Below are 25,773 nucleotides of genomic sequence, written 5' to 3' on the forward strand. Positions count from 1 at the left end.
CCTATTCTATACCTAGGCTATTTGAAAATAGCCGATCTACAAGCTCACAACACGTCACAATGTGACTCTGAGTTACAGACAAGGGTCCTGGTTCCATGTGTACACTCTCAGAGTTACATACCTGTAAGGGTCCATTTGGTTCCATGCGTACACTCTCAGAGTTACAGACCTGTAAGGGTCCATTTGGTTCCATGTGTACACTCTCAGAGTTACAGACCTATAAGGGTCCATTTGGTTCCATGTGTACACTCTCAGAGTTACAGACCTATAAGGGTCCATTTGGTTCCATTTGTACACTCTCAGAGTTACAGACCTGTAAGGGTCCATTTGGTTCCATGTGTACACTCTCAGAGTTACAGACCTGTAAGGGTCCATTTGGTTCCATGTGTACACTCTCAGAGTTACAGACCTATAAGGGTCCATTTGGTTCCATTTGTACACTCTCAGAGTTACAGGTCCATTTGGTTCCCTCCTATTGATTTTGTCTGGGGACTCCCTGGATCCCCCTCAAGGACCCCTGGGGGTCCCCGGAGTCCACATTGAGAACCACTGGGCTACATGACAAGATGTCATTCAGCACCATGAAACACATGTAAAGGTCCTTCAGTGAGAAAGCTTGGGACACACATACTGACAACCACCCTGCATCGACCACAATGCACCTGGTGCGCTCTTTTTGAGGTGCTGTCTGTATTCGGTAACTCCACCCCCCCTTTGCTCCCGTAGAATAGAAGTGAAATGGGAAGCTTATGCATCTGAAAGCTGCAACATATTACAAACAACTTTTTATTTTTATTTCTGTATCGGAAGGCCTTGCCGATCCGACGAAAGTTCAAAACACGTTCAAGAAGTGTTTTATACGGGCCTCAGAATCGGCCTAAAGCATCACCGTGGCTCGCTCTGTAGTAGGGCATTTATGAACAAACATATTTTTCCATATTACAAAACCATTGAAATATGGGAAATACAAGGTTTCTGCCCGACAACGACAATATATGATTTCATCATTTGCATTTATCCATCAAAACATTATTTATGTTTATTTGTATGGACTTCAAAATGGTCTGTGGAATGTAAAATAAGAGCACTGTTGGCCTATAATGTGCTGTTTTCACTGTTGCTACACTTAAAAATATAAAATAACAAGTGTTAACCCATAGTCATATTCATAGCTATTTAGATACTTGGCATAAATATTGAGGTATGACATTTTTTATCGTGCAGCCCCATAATTCACAAGTAGAAAGTAAAACATTTGTTAAATTGAACGGTAATTCTAATTTTACCATCATTTTATAAAGGACGATTTACTTTTCGGGCAAGTGGGCAAGACCTGTGGGCAAGTAGAACATGACCTGCACTTGCCCGACGGGCAAGTGCCTCTGAGACCTTAGTGTCAACCCCTGAAGCCATTTAAGCCATAAGTAGGCTAAGTTTGAACTTAGTGTGAGGTGGTGCAACTGCCTCCAGCAGATCTCCACAGGGAGGACATTCCAGAGAGTCAGAGATCTGATCGCTTTAGGTCGGGAATTTGGGATGATAGGAGAACTTTGTCCAGAGGATCTCAAACTACGTTTTGGCACAACCCTCCTGAACCCCATATATAACATTTCTGACCCTTCTGTGAACGCTTTTCACTTTGTTATGGTTTTCGAGGACATGCAATAGCATGACATTTTTTATGGTCTTACCATATCATGGTCAGTATCATGGCCCATCTCCCATTCACGTTCAAACAACTTTATTGATACCAAAAACAGAGCAATTCATTACAATACAATTACAATACAATCCATATACACAACACAAGGTAGTCATTGTGTCAGACACAACACATCTAAACACATACTGTAGGTCAATACAAGGCTATGAGCAGCAGTAAATAAAACATCTAGTTATATTTCATATAAATATCTGTGTAAAAGAAAAAAATATATATATTGACAGAAAGCAGATATGCGGCCCTGGATGCACATCCTGAATAGTTCCAGAAGGTGGCAGCGCAGCCATTGTGTAAATACTAGCCAGTGTTGCCATGCCTGCTTATTATAAGCAACTTTGGGCTTGTTTTCCTGTAAAGTCGCTTCTAAATATTATTGGAAGTTGCGGCTTGTGATTTTTTTTTTGCTTGTTTCTAAAGTGTTGCTTAATTGGGCTCGCTTCACTTTAACCACTTATTAAATTAGCAGATCTACAAGCTCATAGCGCGGCACCGAGTGCCGTGCTATGAGCTTGTAGATCTGCTATTTTAGAAAAATCGTGAAAATGTGTGCAAATCTTTGAATATATGTTTTTTAAAGCGAACATTTCTGACTCTCTTACAACTTCTGGGGGTCCCTGGAACAAAATATTTTGAGATGGGGGGTCCACGGCCATATAATTTTTGAGAACCACTGATATTATAGCAAATATGTTTTTTCAAAAAACTGTTAGGATTTAGAAGACATTTGTAGAATCCCCACAATAGATCGGTATACTTGAAAATAGCCGATCTACAAGCTCACAACCCTTCGCGATGCAACGCGTTGCGAGCTTATAGATCTGCTATTTTCAAATCTGTTTTTTAAACATTTTATAACATAATTATTGTATGGGGGGGTCCCTGTCATATAATATTTTCAGATGGGGGTCCCAAACACATTTGGGGGTCCTTGACATGAAAATGTTTGAGAACCACTGCTCCAAAACAACAGTGCAAACTGTACTCAGGTTTTTTGTTAATGTCCACATGTTCAGAGACGTCCGTCCGTCCCTCCCTCTTCTGTCCTGGTGGTGGCGCTGTCCTGTGTCCCGCCTGCCTAGCCTAGGCTGTCACCGACCTTTTCTGAGCTGAGCCTGGAAACAAAGCCATCATGGTGAGTACACACACACACACACACACACACACACACACACACACACACACACACACACACACACACACACACACACACACACACACACACACACACACACACACACACACACACACACACACACACACACACACACACACACACACACACACACAACAAACAACTTGTATGATGAGAACTGATCTTTATAGAGCTTCTTCAGATTGGACACTTTGGCTATTCAAAAATAGCAGATCTACAAGCTCATAGCGCGGCACCGAGTGCCGCGCTATGAGCTTGTAGATCTGCTATTTTTGAAAAATCTTGAAAATGTGTGCAAATCAAAAAGCAAACATTTTTAACTCAAATCTTTGCTTCTGGGGGGGTCCCTGGAACAAAGATATTTTGAGATGGGGGTCCGTGGCCAAATACATATCATTTTGGGGGTCTTTGACATGATAAAGATTGAGAACCACTGATATAGAAACATGTTTTTTTTTCAGAATACTGTTGGGATTTTAGGAGACATTATTTTGTAGAATCGGCTTCAGGTCTTAATGGGTTAAAGGTTAAAAACGAATTCAAAACAACAGGGACAGTAGATGTGGTGTAAAGACTGACCAGCTTCCACTGCAGTATCCTGATCCACTCGTCTGCCTCCACACCCGTCCTGGCACACAGATAGAACGTCCTGACAGGGAACACCAGACTGACACGCGCGCACACACACACACACACACACACACACACACACACACACACACACACACACACACACACACACACACACACACACACACACACACACACACACACACACACACACACACACACACACACACACACACACACACACACACACACAGTTTATTGTTACTGAGTCATCACCGTTAGCAGTGTTGATTTCGTCGACTAAAACTATGACAAAAAATGTTGGTCGACTACCTTTTATCACTGACGAAAACTTAATAAAAACTAAATAAAATCTAAGCTATGATGACTAAAACTAAGACTAAATATATTGACAATTTCGTCAACAAATAAAAACTAGACTAAAATGTTAGTGAGGGACTAGTGGAGAAGAGATCCAGTAGAACTAAAAGACAAGTCATTTAATGTTTGGTTGCATTCGGGTGTTGCGCTCTGAAAATAGCAGATCTACAAGCTCACAACGCGTCGCAGTTGTGAGCTTGTAGATCGTCTATTTTCAGCATGCAACCAAGTGTAAAATCAGCCATTACGACGCCATCAAGGCACCGCCACAATACATTATAGTCGACTAAATCAACCGTAGATTTAGTCGACTAAAATCTTATGATATTTAGTCGACTAAAACTAGACAAAAACTATAACATTTCAGAATTACTAAAATATGACTAAAACCAAATAAAAATTTGCTGTCAAAATCAACACCGGCCGTTAGTTCTGTGTGTGTCACTTTACAAAGATGTCCAAAAATTACATCATATTATGAAAAAAAAACGTGGTGGAAGAAGTAGGAAAGCCCCACTAACTATCTCATCAGACCCTGACAAACTTCTACAAAAAAACAACACTAATCGAGTCCATCTACCACCAACACTGTTAGTCTAAGGTCCGGGACCCCTAGGGGGTCCTCAGAGCTACTACAGGGGGTCCGCCAAATCTTTGTGTGATAGGATTTAGTTTTTTTACATTAACCACTTGAACCCTAGAATTTCTTTTCTGAGGGGAACATTAGACGAAAATAGCAGATCTACAAGCTCTCAACGCCTCGCGCTGCGAGGCGTTGAGAGCTTGTAGATCTGCTATTTTTGGCAAAGAGGCTGTAGGTGTAGAGGGAAAAATGAGCAGACTAAGTAAAAAAAAAACTTTAATCTGAAACACAATTTTATACAATATAGAGTAGGGGGTCCCTGCTTCATCTCTCTCTCAGCTAAGGGGTCCTTTGGCCTCATCAAGGACGCCTTCCACCCAAACAATGGGCTGTTTTGCCCCCTTCGCTCTTTCCCTTCAGCTATTACTCAGTTGAACTCTAAATCTCACTGACAAAAGCACAATATTTGCCTCTGAGATGTAGTGGAGTAGAAGCATTAAAGTATTGAAAAATTGGACTTTTCCCCTAAAGTTTCCCCTTTTCCCCTAAAGTGCCTTAAAATTGTACTTTATTTACAGTAAGTACAGTACTTGAGTAAACGTACTCAAGTTTCCTTCCACCCACTGCTAAGAAGTGATAAGCTTTTGTCCTTCCATTTCTGTTTTCTTTCTTCCATCTGCCAGCACTTCCTCTTTTCTCAACCAGCTGTCACTTTGTCAAAATGTCCCTGTACTGCCAGGAGGAAGTGAAACGTAACCGCTTGCTAAAATTACAAAAAAAAAGTGCCTGTTGTGTCAAAACAGAAAGGCCAGCGGAAGTTTGTGTGACACAGATTTAACATGTAGTGTAGGACTGAACCCAGCCTACATTTAGTGTCACCCTCGTCCCCTGCTGTGTCCCCAATGTGTCCTTTATAACTGTCCTTCTCCAATGTTTCCCCCCAAATGTTCGCTTTAACACTTACAAACAGTATTGACACTAGAAATCTATTCGCATCCCTATTCTAGGGCTTACATTTTGGCCGAAATTAGCCGATCTACAAGCTCACAACGCGTCGCAACGTGTGCTTGTAGATCGGCTATTTTCGGCAAAGAGATTTGGCGTAGAGGGGGGGAGGGGAATAGGCTGCCTACTAGTATAGACCCTTGGGGAACACCAGTCAACAAAGTGTGGTTTAAGTGGTTCATGTTGAAGCAATATTCCATTCATTCAAAATGAGTGGTGTAAAGTAACTAAGTATATTTACTCAAGTGCTGTACTTTTGCTGTGTTTTTTACTTTACTTTACTTCTACTCCACTACATCTCAGAGGTAAATTGTACTTTTACTTTTTTACTCCACTACAATTATTTGAAAACTTTAGTTACTATAGTTACTTTGCAGATATAAATTATTATATTATAAACCATACATTTAGCCCCATTTTACACCTACGTAGGCTATTTGAAAATAGCAGATCTACAAAATCACAGCGCGTCGCATGACGACGCGTTGTGAGCTTGTAGATCTGCTATTTTCAAACATTTTAGTACTTTTACTTTTAGTACTTTAAGTATTATTTTGATGCCAATACTTTTGTATTTTTACTCAAGTAACATTTTGAACACAGTCGGTTTTACTTGTACAGAGCATTTTTTTATAACGTGGTATTGTTACTTTTACTTAAGTAAAAATATCCGAGTACTCCAAAGCACTACCACTGTTCAAAATGCAGAAGGCCCCCGATCATAAACAGAAAACATTTATTCTGGATGAATAGGCCTGTGGGAGAGGTTCCTTCTTCTGGACACATTCATTTGAGCAGAGATTTACTGCCAACGTGGTTCAACAGGCTCAGACCGGTTCTTCAGTTTGACTGAATTTGAACGCAACTCTGATGCAATGCAGCTGTTATCAGTATCGTAAAAAAAGAAATTAAAAAAAAGAGAACAGACCCAGTGATTCCCAAAACCGTAAACAGTAAAACGCCTTGAATCAGGGCTATTAACCCTTTAAGACCGGGAACGCATCTGTAGTGTGTCATTTTTTTAGATTTATTTGGCTATTCAAAAATAGCAGATCTACAAGCTCATAGCGCGGCACCGAGTGCCGCGCTATGAGCTTGTAGATCTGCTATTTATTTTTTTTATCGTGAAAATTCGTGGCAAAATCTTGGATTGTATTTTTTTTTTTTTTGAACATTTGTAAAATATTTAGTTTCAGGAACCCCCAGAAGCAAAGATTTGAGTTACAAATGTCCACAAAAAAAAAGAAAAAAAAAATCAAATATTTGCACAACTTTTCATGAGTTTTCAAAAATAGCAGATCTACAAGCTCATAGCTCATAGAACACAGCTATGTGTTCCTGGTCTTAAAGAGTTAAACGTTTTTCAAGCCACAGACCCCTTAGCTGAGAGAGAGATGAAGCAGGGACCCCCCACCCCCCCCCCCCCCCACCCCCCCCCCCCCCCCCACACACTACATATTGTATAAAACTGTGTTGCACATTATACTTTTTCATAGATTGCATATATAGCTTCACTTGTTTGTCATTAGTATTTGTTTTACACATGATCTTTTCTCTGAATAAACTTCACCTTTGGCTCTGCGCTTGTTCTGCTGTCCCCCCCCCACACACACACACACACACACACACACACACACACATAAACCAAATATCTTTGCTGAAAACAGTCTTTCTGCACATTTTCCCCTAAGATAAGAATGCTACGTTTCAAGTGGTTAATGTAAAAAAATATGTTTTAACTTATATAATAAGTTCCTATCACACATATATTTGGTGGCCCTCCCCCGTGAGTCTGAGGACCCCCTAGGTGTCCCAGACCCCCCTGTTGAAGACCCATACATAGTGTAATGATTAGACCTGAAGAAAAAAGAAAATGGACGAGGCGGAGGTTTTTCACAGCTTGAAAACGTATAACTCGTCCTAAAACACACTGCCCCATTTTTTCCGCAGACCGAGGCCGCCGGAATAGACCTGGGGCGAGGGTGTTTTAGGACGACGGTTCTTCTTATCCATTTCTCAATGGAGAAGAGACGTTTCCCTTTTGCCACACATCTATCATATATAGTACATTTTTGGGATCTGAATTAACCGAGTGAAAGTAAGAAAAACCCGAAATAAAAGGGAAAACAACCGCAAAAACCCGATTTTTTTCTTTTTTTCAACCACAAAAAACGCTCGCGTGCATGAGTCACTGACGGTAGCCCTTGGCTAGGTGGTCATTTTAAAAGTAGGACTTGGTTCAAATAAGGTTGGGCACCCCTGGTGTAATGGTTCCACTCACCAGAAACAGTTGACTCTGTCCTGGGAGTAGTCAAACTGCACAGCGGAGCAGGCCCTCAGGTCCAGGGTTCGTATGGGCTCATCGAACTGACAGAGACAGAGAGAGAGAGAGAGAGAGAGAGAGAGAGAGAGAGACAGAAAGAGAGCGAGAGAGACAACACACTACAGTTAGACAGGTCTAAATCGTGCCTACTCGTCGCCTACTCGCCCATTCAAAGGTCTGATAAAACGTGATAATCTCCCATTCAATGCATTGATAGCATTCGAAGCCGGTGGAGTTTCCCTGGTTGGACGTAGCGCGTGGAAGGAACACGTTATTCCAACCAGTTCCCTTCCCCTCCATCAGGCGCCCCGGCTGACCAGGGGGAGGCAGTATAGTGACCAGGATTACTACATGTTTTTTTGTGAGGGTATTAACTACCCTAGGAGACACGGGGAGAACATGCAAACTCCACACAGAGTAGGCCCTTTCACCAACCCCACCTAGGGTATGGGCACTGGTGACGCGGAGGAGAGAACACGCCCCCCAGCGCCCATAGGCTACCATCTAACTAAAACCACACACTGACTCTTTTCAACAACAAACACGTGAACGAGTACACGCTTAAATAATTTCAGAAATTATGGGCGCTTAGGGCACGGGCACAAGGTTGTATCTGTATTTATACTATTTTGGTGAATCATATCTTTCATATTTAAAATAATTAACACTCAATCAATCAATCAATCAATCACTTTACTTCCCTTTACATCACTATCACTTTACTAACCCATTAAGACCTGACGCCAATTCTACAAAATATCTTCTAAATCCTAAAAAAAAATGTTTTTACGTATGCTACTATGTCAGTGGTGCTCAAACTTTTTCACGTCAAGGACCCCAAAATTTATTTAAAGAATTGCCTGGGGGGCGGTGAAAACAAGCGCTTCTTTTCCAATTTACCTGGAATGCCAATTTACCTGTAACATATATACCATGCATATGAGCTGTAGTAATATGTATATACCATGCATATGAGCTGTAGTAATATGTATATACCATGCATATGAGCTGTAGTAATATGTATATACCATGCATATGAGCTGTAGTAATATGTATATACCATGCATATGAGCTGTAGTAATATGTATATGTCACAGGTAAATTGGCATTCCAGGTAAATTGGAAGGGGAGCGCTTGTTTTTATCCACTACCACTGGGATTCTGGTTTTGACTCTCGCTTGGGACATTACTTTTTCAAACAACCACGGACTACTTTTTTTCGCCGATAAAGTATAGTTTTGGACCATGACGGAGGCGCGCCGACTCAGCAGACCTTGAGGCCGAGGAGTCGCGCCCGAGCGCCTCCAGGCGCGAGTGCCCGCGACGACCGGCCGATGGTTTGCTAGTCGACTAAGCGTCGTCCGAGTTATGTACCGATAGGCACAGAATCGTAAATGATGTTGTGGGGACTGCGTTTGCCCCAACTGCCACTCACTGCACTAACATAGCCCGCCAGCACCGCCCCCTCGCTCCCTTGTGCTTCAACTGCATGGAATAAGGCTGTTCGCGGGTGTGTGTGTGTGTGTGTGTGTGTGTGTGTGCGTGTGTGCGCATGCGTGTGTGCGTGCTCGTTTGTGCACGTGTGCATGCGTGCGTGTGTGGTGTGGGGCTCATGTCTGGCTTGCATTGCCCTCTAGCGTTGATTCTAAAGAATTGCCTGGGGGGCGGTGAAAACAAGCGCTTCTTTTCCAATTTACCTGGAATGCCAAATTACCTGTAATACCATGCATATGAGCTGTAGTAATATGTATATACTATGCATATGAGCTGTAGTAATATGTATGTACCATGCATATGAGCTGTAGTAATATGTATATACCATGCATATGAGCTGTAGTAATATGTATGTACCATGCATATGAGCTGTAGTAATATGTATGTACCATGCATATGAGCTGTAGTAATATGTATATAACATGCATATGAGCTGTAGTAATATGTATATAACATGCATATGAGCTGTAGTAATATGTATATAACATGCATATGAGCTGTATTCAGACAAAATAAATCTACCGCATTTTAGAAAGGGTCCCTATATCAGCCAACCAGAGAGCAGTGTTGATTTTGCAAATTTTTATTTAGTTTTAGTCATAATGTTAGTCTTCTCAAAAGTTTTTGTTTTTGTCTAGTTTTCGTTGACTAAATATCCTAAAATTATAGTCGACTAAATATCCTAAAATTATAGTCGACTAAATCTACAGTTTATTTAGTCGCCAAAAATGTATTTTTGGCGGTGCCTTGATGGCGTCGTAATGGCTGATTCTAAAGTTGGTTGCATGCTGAAGATAGCCGATCTATAAGCTCACAACGGCGCGTTGTGAGCTTGTAGATCGGCTATTTTCAGAGCGCAACACCCGAGCGCAACCAAAAATAAAATGATCTCTTCTCCACTAGTCATTTTAGTCTAGTTTTTATTTGTTGACGAAATTGTCAATATATTTAGCCTTAGTCATCATAGCTTAGTTTTATTTCGTTTTTATTTCGTTTTTGTCAGTGAAAAAAGGTAGTCGAGGAACATTTTTCGTCATAGTTTTAGTCGACAAAATCAACACGGCCAGAGAGCTCTATCTCCTCTATGCCAGCCTGCTGCTACCTGAAAGGTCGAAAGCCGACCGTATACGACCGAGCTCGCTACAAGCAGATCTACAAGCTTGTAGATCTGGTATTTTTGAATAGCCAAAGTGTAAAATAATGCTTTTTAGCTCAAATCCAAGTCTCAAACACCAGCACTGAACAAACTGAATAACACCATTACAACACGTATGTCTGATGGGATTGGCACCAAGTTTACACACACACACACACACACACACACACACACACACACACACACACACACACACACACACACACACACACACACACACACACACACACACACACACACACACACACACACACACACACACACACACACACACACACACAGTAGTGTACATGCATTGGAAGATACCGTTACTCAAAATGCTATTTCTATAAAGTTAATTCACAAAAACAACCCATAAAACTCTTCCAACGTTTCCAAACCTACCATTTTATCTTTGAAGTACTTGAGGTCGTATCTGTTCACGGTGAACCATCTCTGTTTCCAGCTCTGTAATAATAATACAATAACACAACTGCTATTATACAGCATACATCATAGTTTAATGTACAGTACATACTGACAACTTACATACCATACATATTCTATGAACAAAGCCCAGCACGGTATACATTCTTTGTCATATACTTAAAGGGTAAGACCACTTTGGTAGAGGTTTGGGTTGTGTAGTTACCTTGCCATGATGTAACTCCAAAGGTGTGCAAGAAATAAAAAATGATTGCTCTATTGATTAGAAATTGATAATTCAAAATATGCTCCTCATTGACTTACATTGTACGGTAAAACAGCTCTCAAAGTCACTCTTTTAGCACATAAACGAACGCAAACAAAGTTGATTCAGACAATATAGAACATCACCAAACCCAGTACTGTTTTTTTTTTAAATAAAAATGTCAACTTCCTGTTGATTTTGCCATTTTTAATAAGTAGAAAACCTGGACTGGATCCGCGGATCCGGATCCAGATCTTCAAATAGTAAAATCAACAGGAAGTTGACATTTTTATGAAAAAAACAAACAGTAGTGGGTTTGGTGATGCTCTATATTGTCTGAATCAGCTCTGTTTGTGTTCATTTATGTGCTAAAAGAGTGACTTTGAGAGCTGTTTTACCGTACAATGTAAGTCAATGAGGAGCATATTTTGAATTATCAATTTCTAATCAATGGAGCAATTATTTTTGATTTCTTGACCACCTTTGGAGTTACATCATGGCAAGGTAACTACACAACCCAAACCTCTACCAAAGTGGTCTTACCCTTTAACTGTATTGTGTGCATACTGTTCAATAGTGCTTCGTCTCTGGGTTCATCTTTGAATATGTATATTATTTAAATCTTTGCTCCTGGGGATTTTACAAATGTTACTTTTGTAAAATGTTAATAATATTTGTAGTAGGTAGCAAAATTAGAAATTTGCACCCTATGGCCAGAAAAATATAGAAGTCTGTGTGTTTGACTGGACTGCTGCATTACTACAATGACCATAATGCTTTGGGGCACTGCCCTTCCTTGTGGGGAGGGGAGGCTGCGTGGGGGTGTGGTCTACATTGTAGTCAGGAAATAAGGTGAGATTAAGAGACTATGAGTCAAATGACTCATAGTTTCTGAGGATATGGATACATATCTCAAAATACAGATAAAACACAAAAAACACACCAGGATCATGTTTACGGGTCGTAGACCTAGATAAAAATAGGGGTTTGATGCAAAATCAGCGAAATGTCCCTTTAAACCTACCTTCACTACAGCTCCTTGTTTGACCAGATAGCCCTCTTTTGTGCCCAGCTGTGGGGAAAATAATACATTCACATGTTACTGTAGCTCCATATGAACAAACACACATGTTCACTACATCTTCCCCAAATATACTACTAAAGGGGTGTCCCACTTTTTTTGAATTGAGAACCGTTTTTAAAAAGACCAGCTCTAAAAGATCTTCCCTGAAAAAAATATTATCCCATTGCTGAAAGAAATTTGGAATAGCACTTCGAAATGGAAATAGTGTGTGTGTGTGTGTGTGTGTGTGTGTGTGTGTGTGTGTGTGTGTGTGTGTGTGTGTGTGTGTGTGTGTGTGTGTGTGTGTGTGTGTGTGTGTGTGTGTGTGTGTGTGTGTGTGTGTGTGGGGGGGGGGGGGGGGAAGCCTTCCTCCCATTTTGTATGGAAGTGGTAGGTTTTTGGGTTCTTTGCCTCGCATATATTTAGCAACACTCTTGAAAACAAAGCATTGCATTGTGGGGGTTTGCCTGTTACAGAAGCTGTGGAAGGAGCTGACGGGCTCTTCTTCATGTCAATCTATCAAGTCATCTTAACCCAAGTGGCAGATGCCAAAAAGAGGAGTTTTGTGATTTTTGTTCATACATTATCTGTCTTATATTTTTACCTGCACAGCCTTTGTGATCTACTGGCACCCCTGTACTACAATATATACTACAGAAACCTCATATTGGCTAAAACAGACACTGCTTTCATTGTGCGTGTGTGTGCGTGTGTGCGTGTGCCTGTGTGTGCGTGTGTGCGTGCGTGCGTGCGTGCGTGCGTGTGCAGTCTGCAGTGTTGATTTTGACAGTAAATTTTGTTTTAGTTTTAGTCATAGTCTTTCGAACCAAATTCCATTTAGTTTTAGTCATATTTTAGTAATCTGACATGTTTTAGTTTTAGTCTAGTTTTAGTCGACTAAATATCATAAGATTATAGTCGACTAAATCTACAGTTGATTTAGTCTACTAAAATGTATGTTGGCGGTGCCTTGATGGCGTCGTAATGGCTGATTTTACACTTGGTTGCATGCTGAAAATAGCAGATCTACAAGCTCACAACGCGTCGCAGCGCGACGCGTTGTGAGCTTGTAGATCTGCGAGCTTGTAGATCTGCTATAAACATAAAATTACTTGTCTTCTCCACTCGTTCCTCACTAACATTTTAGTCTAGTTTTTATTTGTTGATGAAATTGTCAATATATTTAGTCATCATAGCTTAGTTTTTATTTCGTTTTTCATTAGTTTTCGTCAGTGAAAAAGGTAGTGAACATTTTTCGTCATAGTTTTAGTCGACGAAATCAACACTGTGTGTGTGTGTGTGTGTGTGTGTGTGTGTGTGTGTGTGTGTGTGTGTGTGTGCGCGTGTGCACGTGCGCGTGTGTGCGTGTATGTGTTGTCTTACAGAGGGGGCGTTGGCCACCAGGTCGCTGTCGGTGCGTCCCGTCTGTATGGCGGTGTGAACTCTGACCGACTCATAGATGGACGGTTCCTCCACGTTCCTGGGATACGGACAGCTGAGGACCAGCAGAGTTCCTGCTCCACAGGACAGGACAGGACAGGGACAAGGACAAGGACAAGGACAGGGACAGGACAGGACAGGGACAGGGACAGGGACAGGACAGGACGGGACAGGGACGGGACAGGGACGGGACAGGGACGGGACAGGGACGGGACAGGGACAGGGACAGGGACAGGACAGGACAGGGACGGGACAGGGACGGGACAGGGACGGGACAGGACAGGGACAGGACAGGGACAGGGACAGGGACAGGGACAGGGACAGGGACAGGACAGGACAGGGACAGGACAGGGATGGGACAGGACAGGGACAGGACAGGGACAGGACAGGGACAGGACAGGGACAGCACAGGGACAGCACAGGACAGGACGGGACGGGACAGGATTGAATTTACATTCATTTGTTAATATTAATGTTATATAATCTGATTAAACACTAATATTTTAATGATTAAACCAGGGGTCTTCAACGTTTCACTCTGTACTAAGTCTGCTCTTTTTCGGTAAAGAGAGGGGCTCTTTACCGAAAATAGCCGATCTACAAGCTCACAACGCCTCGCAGCGCGAGGCGTTGTGAGCTTGTAGATCGGCTATTTTCGGCTAAAGTTGTCCTTAGAATAGGGATGCTGGGGTTCAAGTAGTTCAAATGAAAAAAACTAAGTTCCTATCACACAATGATTTGGTGGACCCCCTGTAGTAACTCTGAGGACCCCCTAGGGGTCCTGGACCCCCTGTTGAAGACCCCTGGATTAAACTCTTAGTGTTTTGTATTGGGGGGGGGGGGGGGGGGCACTTGCAATATACTCACAGCCCCCCAGTGTTGAGAACCACTGTTGTGTCTGTGTTTCTATAATCAGTGGTTCTCAAACTTTTTCATGTCAAGGACCTCCAAAATTATAAATTAGGTATTTGGTATTTTTCAAAAATAGCAGATCTACAAGCTCATAGCGCGGAGTGCCGCGCTATGAGCTTGTAGATCTGCTATTTTTGAACAGCCAAAGTATAAAAGAATGCCATACCTGTGTCACTGCCCACTAGAGGCTGGTTGGCGAAGTGGATGACAAAGTCCTGCAGGGAGGCAAACTCGTTGAAACCAAACACGTAGGTGTTGTCTCTTCTGGTCACATGGAAGTGCTTCACCGAGTCCTTCGCCCTGCGCCGTACAACATGTTTGTTTAATGCACTGCTTCTCAAAGTGGGGTCCGGGGGACCCCCCAGGGGGCTCCCTGACAGTGGTCCCAGGGGGTCCCCCGTAAAAAAAGAGGAACCGTTTTAAACAATTATGACTTGTACACATTTTTGGCTATTTTTGAAAAACTGTTGACAAATCTTCGCTTGGATGGCTTGTTATACCTATGACTTTCTGTAACTTTTATTAAAATGTTTGAGTATATTTATTTAGTGCATTTTTATTCAACTAGACCCAGTCCTATGTTGCGCTGATCAGAGCAATGGTCTCCGAAGTATGGCCATTTGAAGTGTCATAGCAGTGAAACACTGCTATAACACTGCTGCCGTACCCCCCCAACCCAATCTCACACGACTCAGTATACATTGCACGGAGGTGTCATTCCGTGCATAGACAACTGGAAAATCCATGCATAGCCGCCTCGCATCTCCCCCATTGACTAAACCATTTCGGAGGCGCGCAGTCTCAAGGGAACTGGAGCCACGTGAGGGACCACCGAGCAAGCTAAAGCGAGCGAGTTGTCGTCCCGAACATTGCGACGTTCCCTTGAGCCTACTCTGCGCCGTTTGAGTTATGTACCGATAGGCACTGAATCATAAATTTTGTTGTGGGGACTGCTCTGCTTCCGGGTTGCAACTGGTTACGCCCACCGTTGGACTCGCCGTACATATGCTAGACCCTCCGGAAAAATGCGATTATGCGATCGCAGAATTTACCGCATAATCAGCAAAATGGGGCATAATTATGCGGGGGTAACGTTTTTTCAAAAAGGCTGCATCGCATCGCATAATGTGCGCATCATATAGCGTAATATGCGCATCGCATAATATGCGCATCGCATAATATGCGCTTCGCATATTTCCGCATATTTCGCAACTTTTCACATATTTCGCATATTTCACAACTTTCCGCAATTTCACCGCATAAAATTGCAAAAAAAAAGCATATTTCATCGCAACATCAAGGATTTTAGCCCGCATAATCAAGAGTTTTAGCCCGCATAATCAAGAGTTTTAGCCCGCATAATCAAGGATTTTTGCCTGCGTTTTCCTGGAGGGTCTTCTAATATGCACAGATTTTCTAGGCGACTATCATGCACGGAATGACGTGCACTGGATCCGTGCAATGTATACTAAATTCTGTGAGATCAGGCTGGTACCCCATATGTGTGCAATGTGGGTTTGTTGGCTTTTCTCATGTCATGGCAGACCACTGAACAGTGTTTGTGCATATTTGGTGCTGATTGAAGCAGCGATGCACTTGCAGCAGCCAGGTCCACCGACATACCCGGCCGTTCGGGGAGTTAGGGGCAAAGAAAAGATCAGAGTGGGGGACAAATTGGGGGGCGGGGGCATTCACCAAAACATTGCAGATGTACAAGCTCAAAACACTTCACAACGAGACGCGTTTTGAACTTGTAGATCGGATAGATGAAAAAAAAAGAGAACATGCACGGTACAGTACGTACCTCACAGAGATAGCGAAGCAGCCAGGTCCCTTGTTACTGTTCCTCAGCAGGTAGGAGCCATCACGACCGTTAGACATGAGGAGAGCCTCCGCTGCATGACGAGACAGATCATAGTGATACCATCTGGAGGTGAAGATCACACCATGTATTCAGTGGTGTAAAAGTAACTAAGCACATTTACTCAACTTTGACTTTACTGGAGTATTTCCAATTGTCTATACTTTTACTTCTACTCCGCTACATCTCAGAGGCAAATATTGTACTTTTACTCCACTACAATTATGTGAAAACTTTAGTTACTAGTTACTTTGCAGATATACATTATGATATAATGAAACATACATTAACCACTTTAGCCCTATTTTATACCTAGGCTATTTGAAAATAGCAGATCTACAAGCTCACAACGCGTCGCATCGCGACGCGTTGTGAGCTTGTAGATCTGCTATTTTCAAACATTTTAGCACTTTTACTTTTGGTGCTTTAAGTACATTTTGATACCAATACCTTTGTACTCTTACTCAAGTAAATTTAGAATTCCAGACTTTAACTTGTAACAGAGTACTTCTACATTGCAGTAGTGATACTTTTACTTAAGTAAAACATACTTTTTCCACCACTGTGTATTAATGAAATAACAGCTCATAATGATACCATCTGGAGGTGAGAATCACACCATTTAAAAAGGTTCAAATGATTCGATCTGAAGGTTCAAATAATATCATCTATTAACCCATTAAGACCGGGAAACTTTGGCTATTAAAACATAGCAGATCTACAAGCTCATAGCGCGGCGCTATGAGCTTGTAGATCTGCTATTTTTGAAAAATCAAGACATTTTTTGCAAATCTTTGAATATATATTTTTTAAAGCGAACATTTGCTACTGTCAAATGTCTCAACAAGTGACTTCATTTTTCTGAAAACCTATTGTTTCTATATCAGTGGTGCTCAAACAAATTATATGTTTGTGGCCACTGATCCCCATCAAAATATGTTGTTCCAGGCCCCCCCCCCCCGCAAGAAGCAAAGATTTGAGTTGAAAAGCTTGTTTTAAAATGTATAAAAAAGTCAATAAAAAGTTATTACAAAAACAATTATATATATATTTGTATTCAAAGATTTGCACAAATGTTCAAAACATTTCAAAAATAGCAGATCTAAACCAGCTTGTAGATCTGTTATTTTTGAATAGCCAAAGTATAAAAATAATGGTTATGGCTAAACATCTAAAATGACACAGATGCGTTCCCGGGATTGTATCGTTTAAAGGATAAAATTATACTATCTGAAGGTTCAAATGACACCATCTGTTAATGAAATGACAGGTTAAGATGACACCATCTGAAGGTTCAAAATGATACCATCTTATAAAGTTGTCACTTTCACAGGTGCTGTAAACAGGATCTGAAAGTGTATTTTATATGTGTATAAGCTCATGCATCTGTTAGCCTGCATCAGTGGTTCCGATGCCAAGGACCCCCAAATTGATATTTATTTCCATCTTTTCAAATGGATTGTTCCTAATTTTTCCGGCGGACCCCCTGGAACCCCCTCAAGGACCCCTAGGACTCAAAAATAGACTCCGGACCCCACTTTGGGAACCATTGGTTGACCTTGTATCATTACATTTAGATTCAAATGGACTGTACTATACTCAATGTTTTGAGTGGAACACTATGAAGCTGAAGCTGACAAAAGATAAATATTAAAAGAGGTGGAGAGTCAGGGAGAGCCCTGTTACTGAACACTCTATAGCAATGATTACTATTAGAATATAACTTTTTAACAAAAATGTTTTGTTTTTAGCAAAAACATAGATATCACTTATCAGCCTATCCTATTAGTTGATAGCTTTATTTTTCTCTTGTAAAATCAGGTCCATATCTATCTGTCAGATAGAAATGAATTAAACCAAATGAAGAGAGGACACTTCTTATTAGGCTACAAAAAGATCTAAGGGTTTACAGTGAAAAAATATCAAAATAAAAATCTATAGCTATTTGACGAGGGAACCATGTCAGGATTTTGCAAACTGAGCTGTAAATGTCGCCATTTGAAAGCATGTCACAATAAACACAGCAGGGGAGCCGCTGTCTGTCAGTTAACCACAGGCTACACACTAGTTAGGAACTTAGGACGCACATATGAGCCTTTTAACACGATCCACACAAAGTGCAATAAGATTATTGATTGTTCTACTAGTCCAGTGATAGCTGTCTTCTTACCCCAGAGTCTCCAGTTCATCGCTGATCTCATCAGAAGAGTCACTGTAGTAACTCATGGTCCGTCTGTAGACTGAGCGAGGGTTTGGAGCAACAGTAGAACGAGCTGACTGTCAGCTGCTGTGTAATCTACAGGAGGAGGAGACTGTCAGCTGTATGTGTGTAGCCTATGACAGGAGGAGGAGACTGTCAGCTGTAGCCTACATTAGGAGACACCCACAGAAATAAAAAACAAAAAAAGAGGAAATACAAACCCCTGGTGACACACACACACACACACACACACACACACAGTAATTCACAAGTAGCCTATATTGTATTTAAATACAGTTTTGAGGTTGTTTTGTTTTTTTCTCCTTTACATTACATGAGTGTTTCCAATGTTCAACATTTTCACTTCCACCCCACTAGCGACATCTCGGAGGCAAATATTCTACTTTTTATAAATAGGCAGCAGATCTACAAGCTCACACCACTTCCCGGTGTTTTTATTATGCAATATTAACGCTCTTTGAAAAAAATGCTGACTTTTAATTGTGCAGCGCAATTAAGTCATCATTTAAGTGAGTGAGTAGCCTACCGTATACTCGTTTTGATAAGTGTAAGTATGACCTCACTGGAGAAAAACTAAACATGGAATTGTGCTGAGATTGAAAAGTAGTGAAGATGTCAAAGCTTTATCAGGTCACTTTCAGAAATCAATAACACTGCACGCGCACGCACACACACACACACACACACGAGCCTTGTGCTGTTTAGTTGTCCATTTAGTGCCAATTAACACAAGATGTCATAACATTACATTTATTACAAAGTCAGACAAATTAAGGCAGGAATTATAAATCGTGTTTCAATCATTCATGTTCAATCCATCATAAATACTACTAATAATAAACATACATACATCATTATCTCATATCTTGACTGTTTGACTGCAATGGTGGTTTTCAAGGTACCTTCCATGGAATGTGTAGAACAGTAGACATTGTCCACATGTAGTATGTGTTATTATGATTAAAAAATCTTACTTTACCCCATTCAATCCGGGAACGCATCTGTGTCACTTTAGATTTCTTTCGGCTAAAAATAGCAGATCTACAAGCTCATAGCGCGGCACCGAGTGCCGCGCTATGAGCTTGCAGAACTGCTATTTTAGAACAATCGTGAAAATGTGTGCAAATCTTTGAATATATATTCTCCAAAAAATGTATTTAAAAAAAAAAACCTATGTTGCTATATCAGTGGTGCTCCAACTTTTCCATGTCAAGGACCCCCCAAATGATATGTATTTGGCCGCGGACCCCCATCTCAAAAATGTTGTTCCAGGGACCCCCAGAAGCACAGATCGGAGTTAAAAATGTTCGCTTGATTTAAAAAAAAAGATTTGCACACATTTTCGAGATAAAAAAAAAATAGCCAAATAAATCTAAAAATGACACAGATGCATTCCCGGTCTTAATGGGTTAATTTTAGATGCTGGACTGTGTGTATGTAAATACAGGTGTGTGTGTGTGTGTGTGTGTGTGTGTGTGTGTGTGTGTGTGTGTGTGTGTGTGTGAATGTGGTAACTATGCACGGTCTATGGTTCCCCATGCCAGGTGGTTATACAGGTTCATTAACATACTGGAACGTCTATGGAACTGTGGTCCAACTTTAACAGCCTTGTGTGTGTGTGTCCTCATTTAAAGGGAAAGAATCAACAAGCTTCAATAAGTCCTGTTAAAGAAAAGCAGCTATTATTAAAAGATACAGAAATGTCAACTTGATGACCTGTTTGTTGGCTCAGGAATGGCTCAAAAACTAAAAACTTTCCATGAATTCAAGGCTTCATGGGGTGTGTAAATTGATAGAAAATAAGATTTGTTTTTGTGTGAACTACTCCTTTAAGGCCACGGACCCCTAGAACTCTGAGTGTGCAAATGGTACCAAATGGACCCGTCCATTTTGTACCATTTGCACACTCTCAGAGTTACAGACATGTAAAGGTCCATTTGGTACCATTTGCACACTCCCAGAGTTACAGACATGTAAAGGTCCATTTGGTACCATTTGCACTCTCTCAGAGTTACAGACATTTAAGGGTTCATTTGGTTTCTATCTATCAATCATATAGCCATGGGGACCCCCTGGAAACCCCTCAAGGACCCCCCTGAGAGTCCCCAGACCCCACCTTGAGAACCGCTGATTTACAGAACCCGTCCAAATGCAAGTCAATGTGACTCAGCAGATTTCTCTTAAAACAACTACAGCTTAAAGCAGGTAAACAAAATAAACAAACAAACAGAAAGCTACCTATTGTAACAGCTCTTTTGAATAAAAAAAACGAAATAAACCAAGCAAAAAAAAGACAAAATTTAAATAAATCGACATTCGTTCATAAAACTCCAACGCAGGGGTCTTCAACTTTTTCAGGCCAAGGACCCCCTAGCTGAGCGAGAGATGAAGCAGGGACCCCCTCCTCTATATTGTGTAAAATTGTGTTTCAGATTAAACTTTTTTTGTTTACTTGGTCGGCTCTTTTTTCCCCTCTACACCAAACACCTCTAAAGTTCTCCTCAGAAAAGGGATGCTAGAGGGTTCAAGTGGTTAATATAAAAACAAAAAAAAATCATATCACACAAAGATTTGGCGGACCCCCTGTAGTAACTCTGAGGACCCCCTAGGGGTCCCGGATCCCCTGTTGAAGACCCCTGCTCCAACGCATAATGCGTATACGCACAATCCACATTGCATGCGTACCTGTGTTGTTCACGAGAACGCAGTGCAAACTGAAGACAGAAGGAATGCACTGTTGAAAAGTCCACAGCCGTATTCACAGAAGGCATTATTATTATATATTTTTTTGCTGGCAGTGCCAGTCTGCCATGCATTTCTATGGTAAAGACGCGCTGGAGCACTCCTCTTCCCAGAGCGTCGCACTTCAGCACTTCTCTGCGTCGGTATAACCGGAACGCTCGCCCCCCCAAAACACACTCCCCTCCATTTCTTCCGTGGACCGCTCGCCCCCCCCCCCCCCCAGCGGTTCTTGCATTCCTTTTTCTGAGGTTAAGGTTATAGGAATAAGTTTAGGGTATCGGCATAGTTATACTGAGGTTACGTTTAGGAATACCTGGTGGCAACCGTTTCGAGGTCGCCTGATTTGACCTGGGGCGAGTGTGTTTTGGAGCGAGCGTTCTTGTGTTCTTATATTCTCTGTGTCCACCGTTTCTTTTTGGAGGGGCACTCATTGCGCTCTTCTGTTTTTGTACATTAAATTATATTCGCTGAAAATAGCTGATCGTCAAGCTCACAACGTGTTCAGGGTTGCCAGATCTGCTTATTATAATTTCCCCCGCAACATTTTATTTGAAAATAGCCGATCTACAAGCTCGCGACGCGTTGTGAGCTTGTAGATCTGCTATTTTCAAATAGCTGATGTATATGTTAAAGTGCTCATGTGGCCCATAGTCGCTTCTTTTGGGCTGGTTTTCCTAGACCTGGTTGCTTGTTTCTCCCACAGAATCTGGCAACATGCTTGTTGATCGGCTATTTTCCAGCGAAAGTCTTCCCCCACAATAAGGATGCTGGTGGTTTCAGTGGTTAAAGAGTGACAGAAGGCCTCATAGGAACACAGTTAACAGCTTTCCACCAATAAATAAGGCATTTATCATTTCACTTTCCATTCCTAAATGAGCGAGAGGTTCAGTTTCAACAATAGTTTAGTCACCTGCCATGTGCTCTCGTATCCGTCTGATATTAATTACACTATGAGGGTTCTGTATCGCCCCCCCCCCCCCCTCACCCACTTGCACGAAGAACTCATCTTGAATCTCGACCTACAGTAGTATCGTTCACGTACGTAAATCTTCACCCGCAGCTCAAGTGGGAATGAATTTTTAAAAGAAATCGACATTCGTTCATAAAACTCCAACGCAGGGGTCTTCAACGTTTTTAAAGGCCAAGGACCCCCTAGCTGAGAGAGAGATGAAGCAGGGACCCCCTCCTCTATATTGTATAAAATTGGGTTTCAGATTAAACTTTTTTTGTTTACTTGGTCGGCTCTTTTTTTCCCTCTACACCAAACACCTCTTTGCCAAAAATAGCCGATCTACAAGCTCACAAGCTTGTAGATCTTCTATTTTTGGCTAAAGTTCTCCTCAGAAAAAAATCATATCACACAAAGATTTGGCGGACCCCCTGTAGTAACTCTGAAGACCCCCTAGGGGTCCCGGACCCCCTGTTGAAGACCCCTGCTCCAACGCATATGCGTACGCACAAATCCACATGGCATGCGTACGTAAATCTTCACCCGCAGCTCAAGTGGGAATGAAAGCGTCAGATTTAAGTCGTGTTATTATGACAGTGTGCTCACATGATGAAAGTGACGTGTTAAAACCTGAAATGGTGTCATATTTTGCCCACTGAACATTTGGAGAACAGAGCAAGCAAAACAGCGAATACAGCATTAAAAAAAAATAAGACATTTCTTGGAATTAGATCGACTCCGAAAATGTTTTTAACTGCTGTCCATGCAGGATGAAATGACATCCTCGTCTACATTACAATCTTCCGCCTCGTATTTAATACGCAAACATGGGGTTCTCAACCTCTCCTGGATCAGGGATCACTTGAAAATCTAATTTCAATGAAAACAAAATGTTCAAGGTTTTTAAGAAAATATTATTATCAATTAAGTATTTTGACAATTATTTGGGGGCCCTGTAACAATCGTATGTAATGTGGGGAGTTCTCCATAAAGGAGTTAGATGTGTGTACATGTCTGTCCACTGCAGTGCCTATACTGGATATTGCATATCCAGATATAATATGTTATGGATTCCATGTGGGAAAGGGGATTTTGTCTGTTATGTGTGTCACTCTCTCCGCACATTTTGTCCACAGGGGGGTGTCGAAACACCAAGCATGGCTCAGCTGTGCACAGGTTATCATGTTAATCAGTGTTTATAGATGCCTGGTAGACAGTGATGCGCGGGCCGACCCGTAACCCGCGGGTCAACCCGCGGCGCGGGGTGGTCGAGTCAGGATTTCAGAGGCAATTATGCGGGCTGCTGGTGAGCGGGTCAGCCGCTCTCACACGCAAAAAAAGAAGAAAAATAAAAATATGCTCTTGTTTTGTCTTTATTCCTGATAAGAATAAGAATAATAACAATAAAACAGTTTGAATACACTTGGGGTGCATACATGAAGATTCTTTTCTAACCTTGATTTTACAGAGTTATAGGTACGACCCGCGGGGCTCAATATGGGTTCGCGGGGCGGGCTGAGTTCCGTGGCGTGGCGGGTCATGAAAAAACCCGACCCGTGCATCACTAATGCCTGGGCAACAATGTCAGTGGATACATTTTTGGAAAAGTTTTGCAACGTCGTCGCTGTCGGGAAGAAACCTTGTATCAAAAAATAGCAGATCTACGAGCGATGCGCCGTGAGCTTGTAGTTTGACTATTTTACCTATTTTGGAAAAAATAAGAGGTTAAAAATATGAAACCGGGCCTGGACACGCTGGCGTAGCGCTCCAGGCACCTATAGGCTCAGTGTAGCCTGACAGCACGTCACGTCACGGGTTCGGATTCGAGTCGGCCTGACCTCGACTAAGTCGACTAGTCGACTGGTTAGTCGCGGGGGGTCCGAGTCGACTAAGTGTCTCTTAGTCAACACTAGTCGAAAAAAAAAAAAACCATTTTTTAACCCATTGATACCTGGAACGCATCTGTGTCACTTTAGATTTCTTTAGGCTATTCAAAAATAGCAGATATACAAGCTCATAGCGCGGCTATGAACTTGTAGATCTGCTATTTTTGAAAAATCGAGGGAAAAAAAAATTGGGTTTTTTTTCCCATTTTTTTTTAGGATTTAGAAGACATTTCTAGAATCTTCTCAGGTCTTAAAGGGTTAAGGGCCAAAAATGTTTTAAATAGTTTTTTGGCCAAGTCTACACCTGGAACCACACGTAACTTCCACTTTATTCTTCTTATTCCTCGTCTTTGTATTGGTATTGTTTGTGTTGGAGCGCCTCAGTGCGGCTGCAGAGTTCATGTGCAACCTCTTCCAGAGAGAGATAGAGACTCTAGAAACTCTGCTGGAGACAAAACAAACTGTGTAGACTTGGCCCTTTGAAATAAAATGTATTTTGGCCCCAAAAAAAAAAAAGAAAAAAAAAAAGTTTTTATTTTATTTTTATTAGTCGACTGCCAGTCGACTATTGGCAATTAGTCGCCAATTAGAGTCGACTAAACAAATCCTTAGTCGGGGACAGGCCTAGATCCCGACGGCCTTTGCCGCATGTCGCTCCCCATCTCTCTCTCTCTCCCCATTTCCTGTCAGCCTACTTGTCCTGTCACTAAAGGCAAAAAAAACAAACAAAAATAAATCTTAAAAAAAGATGAAAAGAGCTCGTGAAAATAGTAACTACATTATTTTTTCTCCATTTCCCCGAAAAGAAACGGTTTGGACCTACAATGTTTCCACCCGACGGCGACGATATTCAACACTTTCCCCTACAGTGAACGGCTGGATTTGATCTGTGATAGTGGCTCAGATAGGCAGTGGTGGAAAGTAACTAAGTACTAGTTACTTTTCAGATGTAAATTATGATATAATGAAACATACATTAACCACTTTAACCCTATTTTATACCTAGGCTATTTGAAAATAGCCGATCTACAAGCTCTCAACGCGTCGCATCGCGACGCGTTGTGAGCTTGTAGATCGGCTATTTTCAAATATTTAGTACTTTTACTTTTGGTACTTTAAGTACATTTTGATGCCAATACTTTTGTACTTTTACTCAAGTAAATGTTTAATTTTGGATTTTTACTTGTAACAGAGTATTTTTATATTGCAGTATTGGTACTTTTACTTAAGTAAAGAATGTGAGTACTTTTTCCACCACTGCAGATAGGTTACAGACAGACAGACAGACAGACAGACAGACAGACAGACTTCTCAAAATGTCTGCACACGTTTCCAATCAGTGGCGTCTTTCATCGATTGATGGATTCATCACTTCAGCCACTTTTCCTGGACTTCGCTTTGGACCCCCTTGACCTTTGTGACGGGGTCGAGGGGCCCTTTGCTATTCAGTTCAGCTCCAGTCTGTATAATCCACTGATGATCCTCAACCTTTTCATTCATTTCAAGGACCCCCCCAGTTAAGACCACAGGCCCCCCCCCATTCGATACAACTTATTTAGTGCACAAACCATTTGTTACCACTCTCAGAGTTACAAACCTGTAAGGGTCCATTTTGGTTCTATTTCTCAACAGTTTCAGACC

At 41.6% G+C, this 25,773-nt stretch overlaps 1 protein-coding gene across 2 annotated transcripts; it reads right to left on the reverse strand.

The window, feature by feature from the left end:
• Positions 1 to 1,706: 1,706 nt before the first annotated feature.
• dapp1 (dual adaptor of phosphotyrosine and 3-phosphoinositides) lies at positions 1,707 to 18,632 on the reverse strand. 2 transcript variants are annotated; one of them, XM_080413967.1, is made up of 9 exons: positions 18,505 to 18,632; positions 16,278 to 16,400; positions 14,640 to 14,773; positions 13,505 to 13,635; positions 12,083 to 12,130; positions 10,773 to 10,835; positions 7,697 to 7,782; positions 3,456 to 3,543; positions 1,707 to 2,835 (listed from the first exon to the last, which is right to left on the reverse strand). In XM_080413967.1, the coding sequence occupies exons 1-9, from the start codon at positions 18,558 to 18,560 to the stop codon at positions 2,812 to 2,814; spliced, it is 753 nt and encodes a 250-aa protein (XP_080270093.1). In that variant the 5' UTR covers positions 18,561 to 18,632; the 3' UTR covers positions 1,707 to 2,811. The 2 variants fall into 2 exon arrangements, with proteins under 2 accessions (XP_080270093.1, XP_080270094.1); XM_080413968.1 differs by lacking the exons at positions 1,707 to 2,835; positions 3,456 to 3,543 and adding an exon at positions 7,195 to 7,272 and having other exon boundaries at positions 7,693 to 7,782.
• Positions 18,633 to 25,773: the final 7,141 nt, after the last annotated feature.

This window comes from Gymnoscopelus braueri (assembly GCF_963280865.1).
Source record: "Gymnoscopelus braueri genome assembly, chromosome: 19".
Classification (NCBI taxonomy): Eukaryota; Metazoa; Chordata; class Actinopteri; order Myctophiformes; family Myctophidae; genus Gymnoscopelus; species Gymnoscopelus braueri.

What these genes read in the sequence shown, in the direction of transcription:
- dapp1 (XM_080413967.1), bottom strand. Translation starts at nt 18,560, where the DNA reads ATGAGTTACTACAGTGACTCTTCTGATGAGATCAGCGATGAACTGGAG. An exon ending in AGTACTTCAAAGATAAAATG is followed by an intron (nt 7,783 to 10,772) that starts GTAGGTTTGGAA and finishes TGTCTCTGTCAG; the next exon opens with TTCGATGAGCCCATACGAAC. An exon ending in GGATACTGCAGTGGAAGCTG is followed by an intron (nt 2,836 to 3,455) that starts GTCAGTCTTTAC and finishes CTTTGTTTCCAG; the next exon opens with GCTCAGCTCAGAAAAGGTCG.